The sequence below is a fragment of the Eptatretus burgeri genome, chromosome 1 (assembly GCF_056783735.1).
Source record: "Eptatretus burgeri isolate ZD-2024b chromosome 1, Ebu_testis_v1, whole genome shotgun sequence".
In the NCBI taxonomy this organism is placed as follows: Eukaryota; Metazoa; Chordata; class Myxini; order Myxiniformes; family Myxinidae; genus Eptatretus; species Eptatretus burgeri.
In genome coordinates, this window is record NC_140961.1 from 38,811,577 (window position 1) to 38,831,576 (window position 20,000).

General features: G+C 43.0%; 1 protein-coding gene and 1 long non-coding RNA gene across 4 annotated transcripts in view; one reads left to right on the top strand and one right to left on the bottom strand.

The window, feature by feature from the left end:
* LOC147034284 (ribosomal protein S6 kinase alpha-3) overlaps window positions 1-20,000 on the top strand; it is a 344,798-nt gene that overhangs the window by 323,011 nt on the left and 1,787 nt on the right. For all 3 annotated transcript variants that reach the window (XM_085880085.1, XM_085880096.1, XM_085880089.1), the window contains 11 exons: window positions 3,953-4,017; window positions 4,133-4,235; window positions 9,498-9,628; window positions 12,799-12,924; window positions 13,113-13,202; window positions 13,424-13,582; window positions 13,762-13,923; window positions 18,449-18,525; window positions 19,192-19,309; window positions 19,510-19,647; window positions 19,942-20,000. The exon at window positions 19,942-20,000 is cut by the window's right edge and continues 1,787 nt beyond it. In XM_085880085.1, the coding sequence (XP_085736211.1) occupies window positions 3,953-4,017; window positions 4,133-4,235; window positions 9,498-9,628; window positions 12,799-12,924; window positions 13,113-13,202; window positions 13,424-13,582; window positions 13,762-13,923; window positions 18,449-18,525; window positions 19,192-19,309; window positions 19,510-19,647; window positions 19,942-20,000 (1,228 nt within the window). The remainder of the gene's footprint in view (window positions 1-3,952; window positions 4,018-4,132; window positions 4,236-9,497; window positions 9,629-12,798; window positions 12,925-13,112; window positions 13,203-13,423; window positions 13,583-13,761; window positions 13,924-18,448; window positions 18,526-19,191; window positions 19,310-19,509; window positions 19,648-19,941) is intronic.
* LOC147034286 (uncharacterized) overlaps window positions 1-20,000 on the bottom strand; it is a 137,853-nt gene that overhangs the window by 109,986 nt on the left and 7,867 nt on the right. The gene's annotated exons all lie outside the window — the stretch shown is intronic.

Here is a 20,000-nt window from a genome sequence, read left to right on the forward strand (position 1 = left end):
ACCCAACTGAGGGTAAAGGCAAGTTGTGTCAGGACAACTGCCTCACCACAAGCCTCAGTGTACCATGGGCAGGAGGAAGGGTAGGACAACTGAAGATGAGATGGGATACATCTGTGACAGAGACAGAGACAGAGACAGACACAGAGACAGATACAAACAGAGACAGAGACAGACAGACACAGACACAGAAAGACACAGACACAGAAAGACACAGACACAGAAAGACACAGACACAGAAAGACACAGACAGACACAGACACAGACAGACAGAGAGACACACAGACAGAGAGACATACAGACAGAGACAGACAGAGAACTAACTTTCTATGAAAGAATTCCCAGGATGAGTTGATGTCAGAGGAAGTAGAGATGGGAGACCAGTCGAGAAGTTTGATGGCTTCTTGAAGTCCCTGCCAGTCAGTGAAATGCCAGACTTGATGGTGCTGAGATGGTTCTCTAATGACAGCCAGAGAGATGTCTACTTTCTCAAGTACGTGGTCAGAATAACCGATTGGAGTGGAGGAAGAACAGCAAATATTTTCAGGGAAATTAGTCAAAATCAGATCCAGAAGAGATGGAATACCATTGGTTGAGATCTGGGTTGGGAAGTTGACAGATGGAGTCAGTTCCAATGAGTCACAGAAGTCTTCTGCTGAAGTGCCATGGCAGGTGAGAGAGGTACCCACACCAAGCCAACTGGCATGATGACGGTTGAAGTCACCACATTGGAGGAAGGGAGAGTTCGGATGAGAGAATAGAAGTTTGTCCATGTTTTTGGATAGTGAGGTGTAAATGGAGTCATCACTGTTTGGTGGACGGTACATATTGTTGCAAATCTGGAAACCATAATCGCACTCATCATTCAGGTCCTTTAGCTCAGTTATCTCGGTAAGTGCATGTTCCATAGATAGCTCGTCTTTCATTGTTTAATGGGTAAAAATCGATTAAATGCACTGTGATGCATTTTAATAGTTAGGGGTCGATCAGAACACAAAGAAGAACGACCCTCCCCCTCCTCTGCAAAGAGGAAGAAAAACCCTCCTGTCACGTGATGCAATGACATCAACAACTCCCTCCCACCCGCGGTTGTGCGGGGGATGGTGCACGAGGGCATGAGTCACGCCGGGAGCGGGTTAGGGGGCCGATAGGGATAAAAAAGGGACACTGCTTGGCTCGAGTTGGGTCTTGTTGGGGTTCTAGGGGGTTCTTGTTGGAGAGTTGTTCATCGGAAGAGGGGGTTGTGGCTGGTTGGTTGTCGTGGTTCTTCTTCAGTCTGGTGGTCGAGGAGTGTCGGCCTGGTTCAAGGGTGCTCGAGTTGGTTCGAGGTTGTTGTTCTGCTGGTGCTTCTTCAAGTTGGCTGTGCAGTCGGTGGTTCAAAGAGTTGTGCTGGTTCTGAGTTATCTTGGTTCGGCCTTTGTTCTGCTTTGAGGCCTCATCTTGGTTCGGCTGGCTCTACTTGGAAAGCGACGCATCTTCGGGAAGGCTCTGTGTTTCGTCTCACCAGCACGTGGTCCGGAGCGTGAGGGGATCCGCTGGAGCTCGGGAAGGATCGCGGCTCACGGCGATTGGATCCAGCTTGCCCTCGCTGGGGCCCGGGTCCGAACAGCTTGAAGACCACACGAGGTGGAGAGGTTCGAGATAGGTTCTGGGTTTCAGCTCATCTGTCCCTCCGAGCTGAAGTCCTTATTTAAGGCATCAGCCACCATTTCTTGGGTGTGTGTGTGTGTGTGTGTGTGTGTGTGTGCGTGTGTGTGCGTGTGTGTGTGTGTGTGTGTGTGTGTGTGTGTGTGTGTGTGTGTGTGTGTGTGTGTGTGTGTGTGTGTGTGTGTGTGTGTGTGTGTGTGTGTGTGTGTCCGTGGGCCCGTCTAACAAGTAGAGAATGTTAAGTGCTTTGTGTGCTGTAAATGAAATAGCAATCGGCTGTAGGCTTTTGCTCGTGTCTTGACCCCTATCCCCCCATTGACTGCTTACGTGCTGGTTGAGAATAAATCACCCATTGTTTGAATGTCACCTGCTCGTTGCGTCCCTTCCTGTATTGACTGCCATGGTGCGCTCGGGAAATTAACTGGCTAATTAAAGCCGATAAACGTACATCTGGTCCGACGGGATTTGGCGAATTAAAACCGCTCGGCTTCGCATACGGAACGAGCTGCTTAAGCGGCTCGCTTTCGTGCAGGTCGCGTCGAGGTATAAACTCCCGGTATTTCTGTCCACGCGAATAGTTAGGTATATCGATAATTCGGCGATTGACCCTGTAGCGCTTGGACAGAAGAATTGGCAGGTTTATGATGAATTAAGGCATCCGTGACTGGATTTCGGCGTTGATCCGGAAAGTCACGACTGGATTGCGGCCTTCGGCAGATGTGCGACTGCGATTTGGCTAGAATGGTCGCCCACATGCCGAACGCGGTGGAAACCACAACAATATAAACATGAGGTGGGAGTGGAGGGGAAGCCGGAGCCAGAGGTATTCCTGGGGGTGTGGGGGAGTGAGGGCAGTGCATGGAGAGTGAGGAATGGTCTTTGATGAAGAGAGCAACTCCACCAGGACGAGGCTCAAGTCTGTCATACCAGAGGAGGGAGTGACCAGGGAGAGATATAAGGGAATCAGAGATGTCTTGAGGAAGGAAAGTTTCTGTTAGGCAGATTATGTCTGGTTTGTCAGTGGCAACCTGTCTGGAAAGATCTGTCAGGTTTGAGCGAAGGATTTTCCCAGACAATTTGCACAAGCCTCCACTTTCAACATAGAAAATATTTGAAGGAGTCGCAAACAGAATATGTATTATTAAAGAAAGGTTTTTAAGAGTCTGAAAAGTCCAATTTGAACCAAAACTGAGAGAATGGTAAAAGACAAAAAACTAACGAGGTTTTTGCCAAAAGGCAACGGCTCAGAATCCAACATTTCAGCCACTCATGGCTGGCCTTCATCAGCGATGAACATTGGCCATATGTGCTTAGATCTTGGTTTCCTGGGTCAGGTTTGTGTCGCTCTTCCCTTCCAGGTTGGCATTTATGTTCTGAATTGCACATTACCCATGTCAGTCCCTGATGAAGGCCACTTTTGCTCTGCATTCCTGAAACTTTGGTTGCCTTTGGAAAAATGCCTTGAAGCTGGTTGTGTTTTTACATTTTCCATTCTCATAATGTTTGTGATTAAAGAAAATGGGATGGTTTTTCTAATCCCACTAATTATAGTTTTACATTCTGAAGAACTGCAGGTACAGTGATTTGTTTTGACAGTCGTGGTGTCATTTCACATCCATCGTGCCATGGAATATGGATTCCCCTGTGAACTGGTGTTGCTGCTTTTCATCTTCTAGCACCCCCCTCCCTTTCTTTTGAGTCTAAGGCTGTCAATCTCATTGGACAAACAGTAGTCAAATTAGGACTCTGGGATTCGATACTAGTTAAACTATAGTTTGTTGCCTTGACAGAGATGCTTCCATATTCATCCCTCTCTTCTCATTCATTTGTAACCATCTTACCAAGTCTGCTGTCTTTTGCTCTTTCCTTCAGAATTTCAAGTCTGCTGCCCACCTCCCCCTCGTGGTCTATTCCATTTCTACCTCTGAGCTTTACTACATTCACCAAGACCCTTATCCCCTTTCACTTGCATCTCCTCTCCTCATGCTGTGATCCACCCGGACATTCTTGTCCTGTTGTTTACTCTTCACCCTACTTTCTACCTGTTGACAATTTGCCGCCCCTCTTTCATGAGCCATGGTGCTTGGATTGAAAAGTTGAAAAAAGGTGGTTCACAATCCCTGCATGTATGCAGTTCTTATGGAGCACTTTCCGAAGATGTCTCAAACAGGATGCGATCACTCTTGTTTGACAGCATCAGATATTAAAATTCACAAAAGCAGGGATTTAAAATATTGGTTCGTTTTATGGATATATTTACAACATCCAGAAGCAAGAATCAAGCTGGAATTTGTTGTATTTGCTGCAGGTGCTGGACCAGATGGTGTCGAAGAGATCAAAAGACATCCATTTTTCTCGACCATCGATTGGAATGTATGTGCAGCTATTTTTGTCACTGTGCATGTATTCACATGCACACACATTTGGGCATATCAGTGTTATTCAAGTGCCAATACCAGATCGTTGTCTCATATGCTCTTTATTCCAGAAACTGTATCGGAAAGAGATCCATCCTCCATTCAAGCCTGCTGTGGGACGTCCCGAGGACACTTTCTACTTTGATCCTGAGTTCACTGCCAAGACACCCAAAGGTCCTCACCTGCTCCTTGTGATCTGGCTATCACGTTGACCGAGTGATGTAAAAATGCAGACAGTGGATCAATGAGTTGCTCGTCTTCATTTTGATACACTTATGTACCCTTTTTTTTGGTAGTGAATTTAATGTGATTACAATAGAGTATTGAAATGAATACAATGATGATTCCTTCAATTATTTTGTTGAGAAATAATGATTGCCAAATACTGTCAAATTATTGTAACTCAGGGCTGATAGGATGGCTTCGAGGAACGCACACTCGCCTCTAAGCTGTCTAGCCTGGGTTTTAATCCAGACTTGGCTATAAGCTGTCATCCCGGTTTTTCACAGGCAGTGATTCAATATGTGTGCCGTCCTTCGGAAGGACGTTAATCTGGCGTCCCATCTGCCAGCATTCGTTGGTGGACGTTGAAGATCCCATGGTGTCCTTTGCGAAGAGTAGGCAAGCTATCGCCAACACCCTGAACAAATTACAAATTCCTGCCCTAACCGCTAGAGGGCATTGCATCACTGGCACAGCCATGCCCTCAGCCAATGATGCTACCCTGCAACCTTGTGCTGCATACGAACGAAGAAGATGGTACACACAAAGATTACACAAAATACACATGTGATCACTTTCAATCAGCTGGGTATTGAGAAAGGTGTGCTAACTGTTGTGGGAATCGAAGAAAGGACATTAATGCTTTGGCGAAGCAAACGAGGCATGAGGGTCTGAAAATGTGCTTGAGTTAGTGTTTAAAAATAAAAGAAAAAAACCTTGTAAATTTACACCATGTTGTATTAGAAGCACAGATGCTCAATTAATTTTAGTAGCAATCCATGATTCTTGTTGAAATATGAGGGGGTGATTAAATGGGGTGGGGGTAAACTGTCGCTCCCACCCCACCCCACCCCATTCATTTGAGTAATAATCTAGATATAGCCCTAAATCTTTCGATGTTTGATATTTGTATTTGATTGTAAAACTTTGGGCAAACTTTACAAAAGCAGTAAGGCCTTAGTTATTTTATAACTTGGTTTACGGATCCGCCGACGGTATATTTGCCGAAATGAAATATAAATATAAAACACGTTTTTAGCCTTTTATATTTATACATTTTCCTCCGAAGGTGCAAAAGTTTCAAAACCCGAAATGTAAACGTCGGCATTTATTTTCAAAATATAATTTTGTGTGCTCGCACCAAAATGCCAAGTCACCTTTAACCAAACTGCGCAGTAGAGCTGCACAGTCGTCTTCGGTCATGGCATCTGAGCAGTGGCCAGCGTGGTTCAGATTGACTGTGGTTTCTGGGGCGAAAGTGATTGTTAAGAAGTACGTTAGCGGTATAAATTCAAGTGACTGTATTGGTGATTTAATCACGCAACATCTTGACGACGAATATTCTGGCTGAACGATTGCATCAATTCAGTGCAGCAGCAGGGATTATTCGCAGGCTACTCTCGATCGTGCCGATTTTGTTTCCATCGAAAGTTGTACACCGCTGTTCGTATTGACAGATTTCGGTGCCAAGTACGTCAAAGTTTCCCTGTGAGATGCTGATATTCAGCCTTCAACGGACCAGAAATCAGCCTTTGATGTGTTCATGGGGATGGGGAGACGGTACGATCAGATTCCCACTGAAAAGTAAGAGCTGGTTATGGCTCTGATTGACCGTTTTGAGCGTGTTGACTCCGAGTAGACACCTTTTTAAAATCATATCCAGCACTATGCACTGGTGTGCATGCACACATCTACGACTTGGACAGTAATTTTCTCAGCATTGTTTCCATTTGTTTGATGATCCAACAGGTTTCTATAAGAAAAACATGCCAGACTATACTGTAAAAACAAGTTTTAATCCTTCTTTATTGTTTTTCACATCAGATGATACAGTGAACATGGGCATCCTGCATTTGAATGGTCTTCCATCCTCAATGTTTTCTTAGATCCTCCTGGTCCGGGATTTATATTGATTCCCCCCCCACCTACCCTTGTCTTTTCCATGGAACATACGAAAAAAAATCATAAAAATATATAATTTCTAAAAATTGAAATTATATTTATATTTATATTTCGACCGATCGACCCTACATTTTAGCTGAAGAACTGCGTAGACCAATTATAAAATAACTTAGGCCTAAGCACATTATAAATATTCATGGATAATCTTCTTCACACCATGGCATGCTTCAAGCCTCGATAAGGTTCTCCATTGTTCCAGTCTCCAACCACCTGGGCCTGTGTCCTCAAGTCTAAAATGGCATTGACATTCGTACTGATCTTCAAGTTGTTTTGGGCCTTCTCTTCTTCCTCTTTCCTTCTCATATGAAAGTTACGTGCTTGTATATTTTCCACATTCCAGTTTTAATTGCTTGGGAATAAATTGGTTCACGAGCGCCAGCCAGAGTGACCACTATATTCGTTATGTCTGTGTGTCTCTCTGTTTGTCTGTGTGGCTGTCTGTCCAGAGCATAACTCCGTGGACCTTGATCCGATCTTGATGAAACTTGGTTATGTGTTCGATATCAATGTCTAGTTGTGTTTTCCTAGATGAGGGCGTGCCACGCCCATTGTGGGCGGAGCCACGCCCAAAAAATAGCCATTTTTAGGGGGTAGTCGGATTAAAAATCTATCTTCTCCTCGGGAATTGACTGAATGGAATGGGTTCTTTGGTATTTGAATAGCAAAATGAATTATCTAAAACTTGTCAGATTTTTCATTTTTGTCCCAAGGTCAAAAACTTTGAAAATTGCGAATTTTGACATAAAAATCATATGACCGCCCAAACTTTGAGAGCTCGGATGACAATATTTTTTATGCATAATCTTGAGGTCATTCCCCACCTAAAGTCTTGAAACCATTTTGCTCTATCTTGAACACCTTGCCCGTGGCGCCCCCTTCAAGTTTGTTTTTACGTCAATTTCATCAAAGTCAGGATAATCCGAGGAGTGCGAAATGCCATATCGCCTATATGACTTTATATTGTTGCTGGAATGTTCCAGAGGAAGTTTTGCACCAAAGGTCATAATCCTTGACCTTTGACCTTTAAAGGCCACAAAGATCAAATTTTCAAAGTTGTGGGAATCGAGCCGGGTTTTCAACCTTCTTCAACGAACTAACTCCAATAAGCTATAGCACGTATCTTGTTTCCTTATTTTAATGTCCACAACATTGTTTTGTGACCTTTAAAAGTTATGCAAAGGTCAAATTTTGAAAGTTGTTGAACGAAACCGGGTTTTCGACATTTTGCAGCTAATAACCTGCCACCCGTACCACATCATGTTGATCATTTTTATAACTTGGTCAAAAATTATCACATTGTCTCATCCTTGACTTCTGAAACAATCTACATCGTCAAATACCGCTCGTGAACCATTGTCGTCTTCAGACTTGTGCTTGCTTATTTTCATGTACACGTGTCAAGGCTTTTGGAAGAGAAAGACAGGGCAATGGATCGACGGGCAAAAGGAAAACATTGGGACAACGACAAAAACATACCACCATAGCAAAAGGAGAGGAATTGCAGAAGGATGAAAACAGTGTCTCAGTGGGTGTGGGAAAGCTCTCTGGTACATATGGGAGAGATAATGAGGTGACATTTGAAGCGGAGACTGTTTTAACCCTCCAAGATGATCCGGTATTACGTTAAAAAAAAAAATTGCATGATAAATGTCATTTGATTAAAACATTGGTTACACTAAGAAAGCATCAGTCTTTAAATAGAAATGCAACTTCAAAAACGCTTCATCAAAAAAAATCCGTCCTTACTTTTATTCACGGACTGGTGTTTGTATGTTTGTTGCACTGCTCCTACAGTTCTCGACTGATTATATTATATCCAGACTTGCTATATAGGATCACCATGACCCTAATTACTGTATAGGGATGTTTTTCATCCCCTCAGGTGTCACCAGAGGGGACAAAAGGTTTGCTCTCTGTCTGTCTGTCCGTCCGTCCCTGTTTTTTATTTTTTATTTTTGTAAGTGATTGAGGCAGCTGTACGTTTCCTATACACTGCCCAAATAAAGGTATGTGTCAGAAGAACGTGTTGCATGCTTGCATCAAGATTGCCCATAGGGCGGGTACTCTTCTCGTTTATAATAATTTAGCAAAATATCTTGAGTATATTTTGAATTCAGGAGTGGCCAGCCTCATGAGACTGGGGAGGCTTTCATCATCACATTTGGACCATTCCTCGTCATGCTTCTCTGGACAAGAAAGGCAGACGGCAAGCGCTCGCGAGGTGGTTCATGTGTGCCACGGGTCTTGGGACTCATTTCAGATGCAAGCACGAGTAAAGCTGTGTTGCAATGAGACACCATAAAGCTTTATCAACTGAAATTTTACGCTTAACTAATTCTGCAGGTTAATGCAGGAAGAGGATAGGAAAAAAAGTGAGAATACAGTACAAAAACAGACAACTTGAAAGATCAGAATAACAAAGCTGGTCAGACCCAAAGAAGATTTTTATTTATTTATTAATTATTTTTGAATTATACCTTTGAATCAATTTTGGAAGAAAGATGCGCAACAGCTGGCGTTGATTGTTTCAACTCAGCTGACGACGCTGAATCACAAGGCAATATTTTTGAGACATTAATTGGCAAAAATAAAGTCCTGTAATTTTGTCAACCATTTTGGACGCATTACCAGGGCGCACATGCGGTCAGTCCTTGGACTGTGCACGTTTCACCGGTCATTAATTAAATCCCAACCAAGCTGTCTGGGACAGGCTCATCGTCTCGCTTATTCTGATTCCACTTGACCTATTGAACACAACACACACACACACACACACACACACACACACACACACACACACACACACACACACACACACACACACACACACACACACACACACACACACACACACACACACACACACACACACACACACACACACACACACACACACACACACACACACACACATCTCAAGAGTTAACTGCCAAATAACTTACCTTCCTGAGAAGAACATTGTCCATTGCAATCACAAACCCATTGGCATATGAGGATGCAAGTTAAAAAAAATTGCCAATAAAGTTTTCACAGTGCATTTGTGTTAAATAAGACTTGAACAGTTGTGTAAACGTGGCTGAACAACATTAAATATGAATATCGAGGGAATGCGAACAAATGATATCTTATTTGCCTGTCATTGTCGATTCGATTGGATCTTCATGAAGATGATCAGTTTTAACACTTGATGTTCTTCCTGTCCATTTGCATATAATGACTGTCATCAATCAAGGTGATTGTATGGCTTTTCAGACTCTCCTGGAATACCTCCCAGTGCAAATGCACACCAGCTTTTCCGAGGCTTCAGCTTTGTGGCGACGACGCTGACAGCCGAGGAAGAGATGCAGACCAGCCTTTTACCTACTTTACATCCCATAGTGCAGGTGAGCCAGTGTTATTTCACTTTAGCTGGACTTAGCATATATGTTAAACACTTTCCTATTATCACTTTTCTGTGTGTGTGTGCGTGTGCGTGTGCGTGTGTGTGCGTGCGTGTGTGCGTGCGTGCGTGCATACGTAAGCGTTCTATCTCTCTCGCTCTCTCACTCTCAAAATCTCTCTCGCTCTCTCACTCTCAAAATCTCTCTCTCTCTCTCTCTCTCTCTCGCTCTCGCTCTCGCTCTCGCTCTCGCTCTCGCTCTCGCTCTCGCTCTCACTCTCGCTCTCGCTCTCGCTCTCGCTCTCGCTCTCTCTCTCTCAAGCTCTCTCAAGTTCTTCCTTTTATTTGCATTTAATTTTCAAAATACAATGAATGGCCTAGCCACAGTCTCCATGTTACTTAAGGGGACCCCAAGTATAGTTTCTGTCTGGGTGGCATATCTGGGGGAGGGGGTTCATGGTTGGTGAAAGACCCCAATTCTCTCGAGGTAAATGTGTATCGTTTTGCACCACCCGATGGTATCCGGTTTTAAAAATCATCATCATCTTGTAGAAAGAAAGTTTTTAAACTTGAAAATATGTATTATGTTGATGTTGAAATATGAGTGAAAACAATTCAAAATTTTCCAAATGTTTTCATTTCATTTTTAAGAGGAGGTTCACACACCAAAGAAAACACCACAAAGCTTAGCAGTGAAGTGAAAGTGATTTTTGCCCACGCCATATATAATCAGCAAGGAATGCTGATGAAGGTGATGTTAGCTGACTTCTAAGCAGATAGAAGATGACCTCGGGCAAGTTATTGAGTGAATAGAGCAGAATGTTTGTGAAGCACAATATGTTGTCTTTTGATTAAATATGTCAGCAAAGCGACAGATACTTTTGCTCGGTGTGTGTGTGTGTGTGTGTGTGTGTGTGTGTGTGTGTGTGTGCGTGTGTGCGTGTGTGCGTGTGTGCGTGTGTGCGTGTGTGTGTGTGTGTGTGTGTGTGTGTGTGTGTGTGTGTGTGTGTGTGTGTGTATGAGCCAACTCCAAAACCCTGCCCACAAGTGGCCATGCCACCAAAGACTGGCTGTTGGTTGGATTTTCCTACACATGGCAGATTTTCCCATATTTTGTGGCTCCTAATGATCCAATGGGGGGGGGGGAGTGGGGGAGGAGGAATGAAATATCTCCCTGCAAAGCATTTCAACTATTTTAATAATCCTTACAATGGTGTGCATGTGTGCATGTGTGTCCGTCTCGCGCTACTCCTACAGTTCTGGGCCGATTACATCCGCACTTGCTGCATCAGATCAGTATGACCCCAACTAGTACATAGGGGTATTTGCTAGTGGGATGAGGGGGGGGGGAGGACACGTACATTCTCGATGTAAATGTGTCTCCTGTTGCGCCGCTTCAGGTGAGCGAGGGTATTACAAATCCCCACCCTTTATAGTGCAGTATTCCTGTCCCCACATTTTCCAGTGCAGTGCAGTGAGGTGTTTTGAATTATGCAATGAGAGGTATTTTGAATTACACGCTTGAATAAGGATAATGACAATAACCCCTGGCCGTTCCTATTGGATGCACATGCTTCTCATAACAGATAACAAGCACAGCAAAATATTAAATTACCATATTTTTTAACGTACAAGTCGATACTTCCCCCCCCCCCCCCCCCCGGAAGTTCGAGCCTCGACTTGTATTCAGAATCAACTTATCTATGTTTTAAGACATTGAATTGTTTAAATGAAGAAAAAAAAATTCAGTGTGATATTTTGTGAAATAAATTATATAATTGTTAATTTAAAATGCACGACAGCGAGTTTCCACAATGTCGTGGATGCATTCCTAGAAAGTCCGACATTAAGCAAAGCAACGTTAAGCAGAGCAACCTTTTGCCTACTTTACATCCCAAGCACAACGACGAGATATTCCCATAGACGTAGTGCTGTGATTGGGGGGGGGGGGGCTCTTAAGTATTCGACAAATTTTTAAAAAATCAATAAAGAGCACAATTGAAACACACAAATCGACAATTAAATGAACAGTTACAGGGTCATTCACCAACATGTAGGACCGAGATTGCTTGACGGGACGGGGAGGTGCGGTTGTGGAGTGGATGGATGATTGGGAGGGAGATCAGGCCTTCATGTCTCGGACGGACTGCTCAAATAATTTGTGGGTTGAGAAGGCAAATTTGCTTTCGGGTGGAAAATCTGGAATCAAGTTGTCGAACGGGCTGCACAGCAATTGTGGAGTGGAGAAGTCATCATCCATGGTGCCGAGAGATTGTGCAATCAGAGCACCGGGGAAATACAAATACTGTACATACAGTATGTTGAGAAAACCAAGAAGACTAATCATAGCTGTAAAGCTAGGTGGACAAACATTGAGTGCTTGTATTACAATGTGTCAGGTGTTCATTTTTATGAAGGAGTAGTAAACTATGACCAAATGCAATGTGCTATGAGCGAGCCAGTGCTCCTAAATTGTGCTGACATTAACACCAGTCATATTTTGATAATTAGATGTGCAAGGAGAAAACCGAAAACAGATTTGGAATCAGTGTGCAAAACTGGTCTGGAAAATTGTTTACATCTTTGATGAGAAAAAAATGTTCAGTTTTGTTGACCAAATGTAATGATTCTGTAGCTTGTTTTAAAAACTATATCTCTATATGATAACAAACATGTTGAAAAAATATTTACATTCCTAATTTATCCAAAAGGTCGTCCCACAAAGTAATTCAAATAATATGCACAAAACAGCTCATTAATATTCATGATCTTTGAAGTACCGTAGACAGTGATGCTTCTGAGTGCCATAGAAGCATTAACACCTCTATTGTTCTGACTGACAGGTTTGCTAACTACCATTGTTGATGTTTGCTTCCTCTTGTACTCCAAATCGACTTGTATATGATTGAAGGAAAGAAAAATGGGAAAATTAGCCAATTCGACTTGTACTCCACATCGACTTATTGGCTGAAAAATGCGGTACACAAATCAAAAAGTGCACATTCATCTGTTGCTGATGTTGTCAATGTACATTATTGGTGGAAGTGCTGGTTACAAGGGGATACTTGTTTCTCTTGTTTCTCCCTCCCCTCTAACCACCCCATCTCTTTGTCAACAGTCCCACTAAAATTTCGGATCTGTTGTTTTTTAAAATTTTTATTCCCTTTCGTTCAGCAACTTCATGGAAACAGCATGCAGTTTGCTGATGGATATGAGTTGAGGGAGGATATCGGTGTTGGCTCGTACTCAGTGTGCAAGAGGTGCATCCACAAAACCACCAACATGGAATATGCTGTCAAGGTACAACTGCATGCCTCGTTTGTGTTGTGTGATTGTTGCTTTATCTCGTTTCATTTGAACTTTTACTCCGTGTTTCAGGTGCAACATATCATTATAGATGTATCGTGTTACATGGTGTTACCGTGTTACTTTTGTATTTTTTTAACCGAACCAAGATTGGTGTGATATTTCTCTCTATTATTTTTCAGATAATTGACAAAAGCAAGCGTGACCCATCAGAGGAGATAGAAATATTGTTGCGATATGGCCAACACCCCAACATAATCACTCTTAAAGATGTAAGTTCCTTGACATGAGAATAAAAGTGCATCTGCCACTTGGTGATTGTGTTTTTAATCATGTGGTCTCGTGGTACATCATAGTTTTCTTTACTTTTGACTATATTGAGTGCTTTATGGATGAGATAGACCAGCTTTGATCACAATTACTGAGATTGAGAAGCATGAAAGTGGTAAATTGATTTTCCTCCCCCCCCCCCCCGCCCTACCCTTTTCTGCAGGTATATGATGATGGTAAGTTTGTTTACCTTGTGACGGAGCTTATGAAAGGTGGAGAACTGCTAGATCGCATCTTGCGGCAGAAGTACTTCTCAGAACGTGAGGCGAGTGCCGTGCTGCAAACAGTGGCACGTACAGCGGACTACCTCCACACTCAGGGGGTGAGTAACACAGCATTGGCAACATTTGAAGAAGTATTATTGCACGTCTACACATTTTAATGTGGCACTTGAGGAAGATGATGATAGTCATCAACTGTATTTTTGAACTGGCTCACTTGCGACACTTTCTGCAAGTTGACTAATTTATTTTTGCTTGTATCCGGGCTGCTCTTCACCAGGTTGTGCACCGAGACCTCAAACCAAGTAACATTCTTTACGTGGATGAGTCTGGAGACCCCGAGTCCTTGCGCATCTGTGACTTTGGATTTGCCAAGCAACTCCGTGCTGAGAACGGCCTGCTCATGACACCCTGCTACACGGCAAACTTCGTCGCACCTGAGGTTTTCAATACACCAACGTGTGGTGGAGGGCAACCACTAACAAACCACACAACCATGCTTTGTCCCTGGCCATTATCTGCAAATTGCTGATCATGAAATCCTGTGAACAGCTTTATTTAATGCTCATTTAAAAGCCCGTCAAAAATGATGGGTTGGAATTATTTCATTCAAAATATTCAGACTGGCAGATATGTTGTTTCGTCGCAAGAAGAGTTGTTTTAAAACACTACATGTACAAATGTGACCCTATATTCCTTATCTTCTGGGACGTTTCATTTTGACGGTACAGCCTTGTGAGCATGCCAAAAAACGACTCCTCGGCCGAGCATCAGGTGCGCTTTGATCTTCTCTATTTATTAGACATCCTCTGTTTGTAAACAAATACTCATTTTACTCTGCGTGTGTTGCACATCATGTGCAGCGATTTTCATCTCCCTGCGCCTTTTATTTATTCTTTAAAAAAAAAAAGTTTCTGTACACTGCCGTTTTGATGCGCAGTTTCAAGTCACCATCTACATTTCCAGTAGAAGAGACGTAATTATTCTTTTATGAAAAATGTTTTTCGAGTCTTTTTGTCCTGAAATATTGACCGTAATGAACACAGTCATGTTAAAAGATTGGCTTTTAAAACCCAACTTAAATCGTCCTCATGAAGGGGTACAGGCAAATACATGAATACACCTTGTGTTTTATATAGGTCGATTGGATTTTATGGCTGGTATTGAGGGAATCACAGCGCTCATGTCAGTCAGATGACGTTTTTTTCCCAAACAAGAATAATTATTCTTGATCCTTTCATGGTTTAACTTCCTTAACAAGCTGGTTTTGAATGTGTCATGTGATGATCAGTGCTAGACTTTTAATTTAAAAATTCAAGGGGCTGTCTTTATTACACGTGTGCAAATGTGCTCACACCTCTCACTCCCATCCACTTTGTATATGCCCCTTCTTTTTGCTCCTTTACTCCAATCCTCCCCCAAATATTTCCTTTCTTTGCCAACTTCCCATAGTCCCTCACCTCCTCCTCTCTGTTTCCTATCATCACTACTCGTCTTCCTTTATTTTAATTTGTATCACATAAATAAACGTGTGTGTGTGTGTGTGTGTGTATACATATATATATTTATATATATATATATATATATATATATACATATATATATATATATATATATATATATATATATATATATATATATATATATATAAAGCCTGGTGTTGGCGCAGTGGTTAGGGCAGTGGCTTGGGATCCAAAAGGTCCTGAGTTCAAGCCCCGTTGAGCCACTGAATTAATACACCAGGGGGTTGACTCAGCCTGTCATCCTTCCGAGGTCGGCGAAATGAGTACCAGTGTACTGGGCCGGTGTATACCCCGGTTAAAATAGGTGTACCATATCCCTGTGTCGTAAGAGGCGACCAGGGTTGCGTCAGGAAGGGCATCCGGTGTAAAACATGTGCCAAATCACGATGCGGATCATACGGATGATCCGCTGTGGCGACCCCGAATGGGAGCAGCCGAAAGAAGAAGAAGAAGATATACATTATTATATATACATATATATATATATACATATATATATATATACATATATATATACATATATACATACATATATATATATATATATATACATATACATATATATATATATATATATATATATATATATATATACATATACATATATATATATATACATATATATATACATATATATATATATATATACATATATATCTATACATATATATATATATATATATATATATATATATATATATATATATATATATATATATATATTGTTGCGGATTCGCGCCCGCCGGCGTGCGGACGGCCACGTAACTCGAATCGCGGCACGTCGCCCACCGGACGGACAATCCAGTCGTGACCCTCTCGGACTAACGCCGGGAACCAGTCACGGGTGGACCTTTCGGTCTCACCACGATCGTGCCAATCGGCCCCCGCGTGGGATAGGGTTGCTCGCCAAATTCGACCTACCTAAGTACCCACACGGAGGGTAGACCGGGCGATCGCACCTCGCCGCAGGTCGACTTCGGACACGGGCCACTTAAGCGACCCGTTCCGTACTATCGGGATAACCGAGCGGTGTTATTCGTCGGCCTCGACGGTTCGATTAATTATCGGGCGTCTTAGCCCACGACCAACCCTTTACGTGAAGCAAGATGGGGATTCAATGAAAGAAATGACGAAGCGAAGCGGGAAAACAGTTCAACAATAAGCACATTTATTTCGCGATGAACGGAAAGCACACATATTCAATTCCACCAAAAGCACATGTAAAAGAAGAAGACAATGCAATATTACACAAAAAGCAAATGCAACAATGCAGATCTATCCGACTACCGGGCACACGGCAACACTTATACAATTTTACTTCACAGACGGCGCCGACAACACATATTCCCAAAGCAAAAGAAAAGAGAACCACCCTCCAGGATGAGGGGGGTAAGCGGGCCTGGGGCCGAGACCGTGTCGGGCCTACCCGTCTGATGATGAGACGCGGAGCGGCGGTGGTGCCTCAACTCCGCGGGCCTCGCGGACAGTGTCTGGTAGGGGGTGGGAAGGGGGCCCCCTTTGTCGCACTATCTCAGCGCGGGGGGAAACAAGAGGGGGTTGCTGATGCTCGGGGAAAGGAGGATATAACCCTGTCTCGAGTCCCGCGGCGAGTGTCTCCTCCTCCACCTCGGTCGCGTTGCTGGCCTCTCCCTGTGCCGCTCCCGGCACCGACGCGAGCACCCCCTCGTCCGCCTTCGCCACCGTCACCTCTCCACAGCTCCGTCCTCTTCACTCCGACTAGTACCACTTCTTTCCAGCTCCACCGACGACTCTCTTGAATTCCGCACACTCCACTCTCAACTTCCAACTGAACTCTTTCTCTCCTTCCAACTGAACTCCACTCAACTTCCAACTGAACTCTTTCTCTCCTTCCAACTGAACTCCACTCAACTTCCAACTGAACTTCTACTCAACTTCCAACTGAACTCCCGTTTATATAAGCCCCGTGGCTTTGCTCTTTTACCCTTGACCCTCTGCCTCCGACCCTTCACCTCTCTTGCTGGCTCCCCATTGGCCCGAGGAAAAGTGGGCGTGAATGCTTTTTGATCCATGAATTTGCATATAGCGACCGCCCTCCAACGCCGTGGAGGCGGGGCCAAATCGCCCTTCGCTCACCGATTGGACGGAACAAAAGTGGGCGTGAGTCGTTTTTGATCCGTTTTTCTGCGGAAAGACTGTGATGTTTTTGAACACGCTGCTCGGTGCGCGCCCCGCACGAGTCCAGCATCGGTGCCCACGAGTGGCGCTAGATGACGGTGATGCGATGGTGGCGAGTTGTGACGGTAAAGGTCGTGGCGGTTGTGGTGAAGCGGCGTTGTGGTTGGTGGTTGTTGTGATGGCCGCGTTGTGGTTGGTGGTTGTTGTGTGATGGCTGTTGAGACGTGGTTGGTTGTGGTAATAATGGCGGCTGGTCCAAAATAAAGATAGTAAAAGAAAAACGGCTATCCTGAAGAGTCGCAGCCCGCATGAATGACATTTATTCCCTCTAGACAACGGGTTTGGGCCTAACTACACATATACTTACAGAGATATCTCACCTAAGGGACCTGAATGGTGGTTTGCGAATTTTGGTCAACCACAACACTATATATATATATATATATATATATATATATATATATATATATATATATATATATATATATATATATATATATACATATACATACATACATACATACATACATACATACATACATACATATATACATACATATAAATACATACATGTACATATATATATATATATATATATATATATATATATACATATCTATATATATATATATATATATATATATATATATATATATATACACACACACACACACACACACATATACATACACATATGATGTGCACATATACATACACATATGAATACACAAAAAGCTTTCTAATCACTCACTGATATAAACGTTTCATATTTTGTAGTTGCCCTAGAAAGTTTAAATTTGCCATACTGATGTAATTCAAAGCTACGATTCCAGAAGAATAAAACTTTGCGTAAACGAAAATATCCGTATCAAATGAAATATAAATTTTATTTATTGGATAAATCAATTTTTCAAAAGCAGGCCGGTGGAACCTCGCTCCCATGGTCGGGAAGAGCTTAGATGGTGCGGTAGTGTGTCACTCCATTCGCAGGGAGAGTGGCAGAGCTTGAATGTTTAATTGGTTTATTTTATCCATTTGCAGAGTGCAGGCAGGATCCACTCGTACATTATAAATAAAAATGGTCCCTAAGGTGAATGGAGAATTGTGAAAATAAAACTTTTTTGTCGCCACTTTTGTTTTTGGTTAATTCAAGTTTTATTTATTTGGATTGCAGAAGTGTTGTATCAGTATTTACTTTATTTCCATTCCATTGCTCACCATGTTGACTTGACAAGATGAAGTCCTTTATTTTCTTTTCATTTCTCCCCCCCCCAAAAAAAAAAACAGGTGTTAAAGCGGCAGGGCTATGATGCTGCCTGCGATATTTGGAGCCTCGGAGTTCTGCTATACACCATGCTCGCTGGGTATTGACCTGCACTTGATAGAAGGGAAAGAAGTAGCTTGAATGGGTGTAAGGAAAGGTTCATGATTCTCACAGAGCATTACCTACAACTACCATCCAAAAGGGCAGAGTGGGCAATGGTCATTTGGTCAATCACTTTCACAGGGTCACAATAACATCACTTATGAAGATCACCGTATTGCCTTGATGGTTTCATCGTCGGTACAAATGTAGTTTATATGCAATTCATGAAAGAAAGACCTTGGTAATGTCAAGGACATCATGGATGCAAGGGTGTAATAATGCAAAACTTTTACTGGCAAAGGTATGGAGAAGCAAAAGTAGAAACGAATGGGAAGTTTAAAGATGGAAAAGGAAAACAAAAATGGTTACCAAAGATGAATGTTTTGTAGCCTTTGTATGTTGTAATTAGCAGAGCCATACGTTTTAGCATAGATTGAGTGCAGGGAAGTGGAGGGCGCTTTGCTGTGTTGGTTAAAACATGGACCATCCACCCCCCCTCCATAAAACATGGACTGATATGATATTGTGGTAATGCTGCACATTTGAGGATGTTGCTTGTGAAAACCGAAACCTGCAGCTTTTACCGTGTTGAGTAGAATGTAATCCCTATCTGTGTGTAGCACTCTGTGACTTATGGCATTGTCATCATGTTCCTTCCATGCAGACACACCCCATTTGCCAATGGTCCTGATGACACGGCGGGAGAAATCCTGACGAGGATTAGTAGCGGGCGTTTTTTGTTGTCTGGTGGAAACTGGGACTCTGTGTCTGAAACTGCAAAGGTGTGTGCTGCTTCTACACCACTGCAGCTTCTCTACTGGAATCCCTTTCTAATTGTGTACCCTTGGGAAGAAAAGGAAAAAAAAATCAAAGATGTGCAATGTGTTGGTTATTTCCTGTCTCTTTCAATTAGCTAGAACAATAAATATAGCTTTTAGATTGAGTAACCAACACCTTAACTGTTTCCCTTTTTTCCTGGCAGGACCTAGTGAAGCGTATGTTGCATGTAGACCCTCACCAGCGTCTCACAGCTGCACAGGTCCTGCGACATCCGTGGATCTCGCTGCGTGACCAACTTCCGCAGTGCCAGCTCAGCCGTCAGGATGCATCTCTCGTCAAGGTATGATCTATGCAATCTGCCCCATATTAATTGAGTAATTTTAATACTCATTTCTTAGAAGCACCCACCATCCATTTTTTTCCTATCTGTGACCGACACTTTCCCTCTCATCCGAGTCTGCTTTTCTCCTTCCCTGCCATCTGAGGCTCCCACCATTTCACCCATCAGGGTCTCCAAATTTATTCCCCTGTCTGTCCTGTCTGGCACGACCGCTTAATTCCCTCTCAACATCTGTTATAGCCGTGTGTCAGTGCATTTGTTGAAGCTGTCTCTCCCCTCCTGTTCCCCATGCAGGGTGCAATGGCTGCCACTTATTCTGCACTGAACAATTCGCTGCAACAGCCCTCACTTGA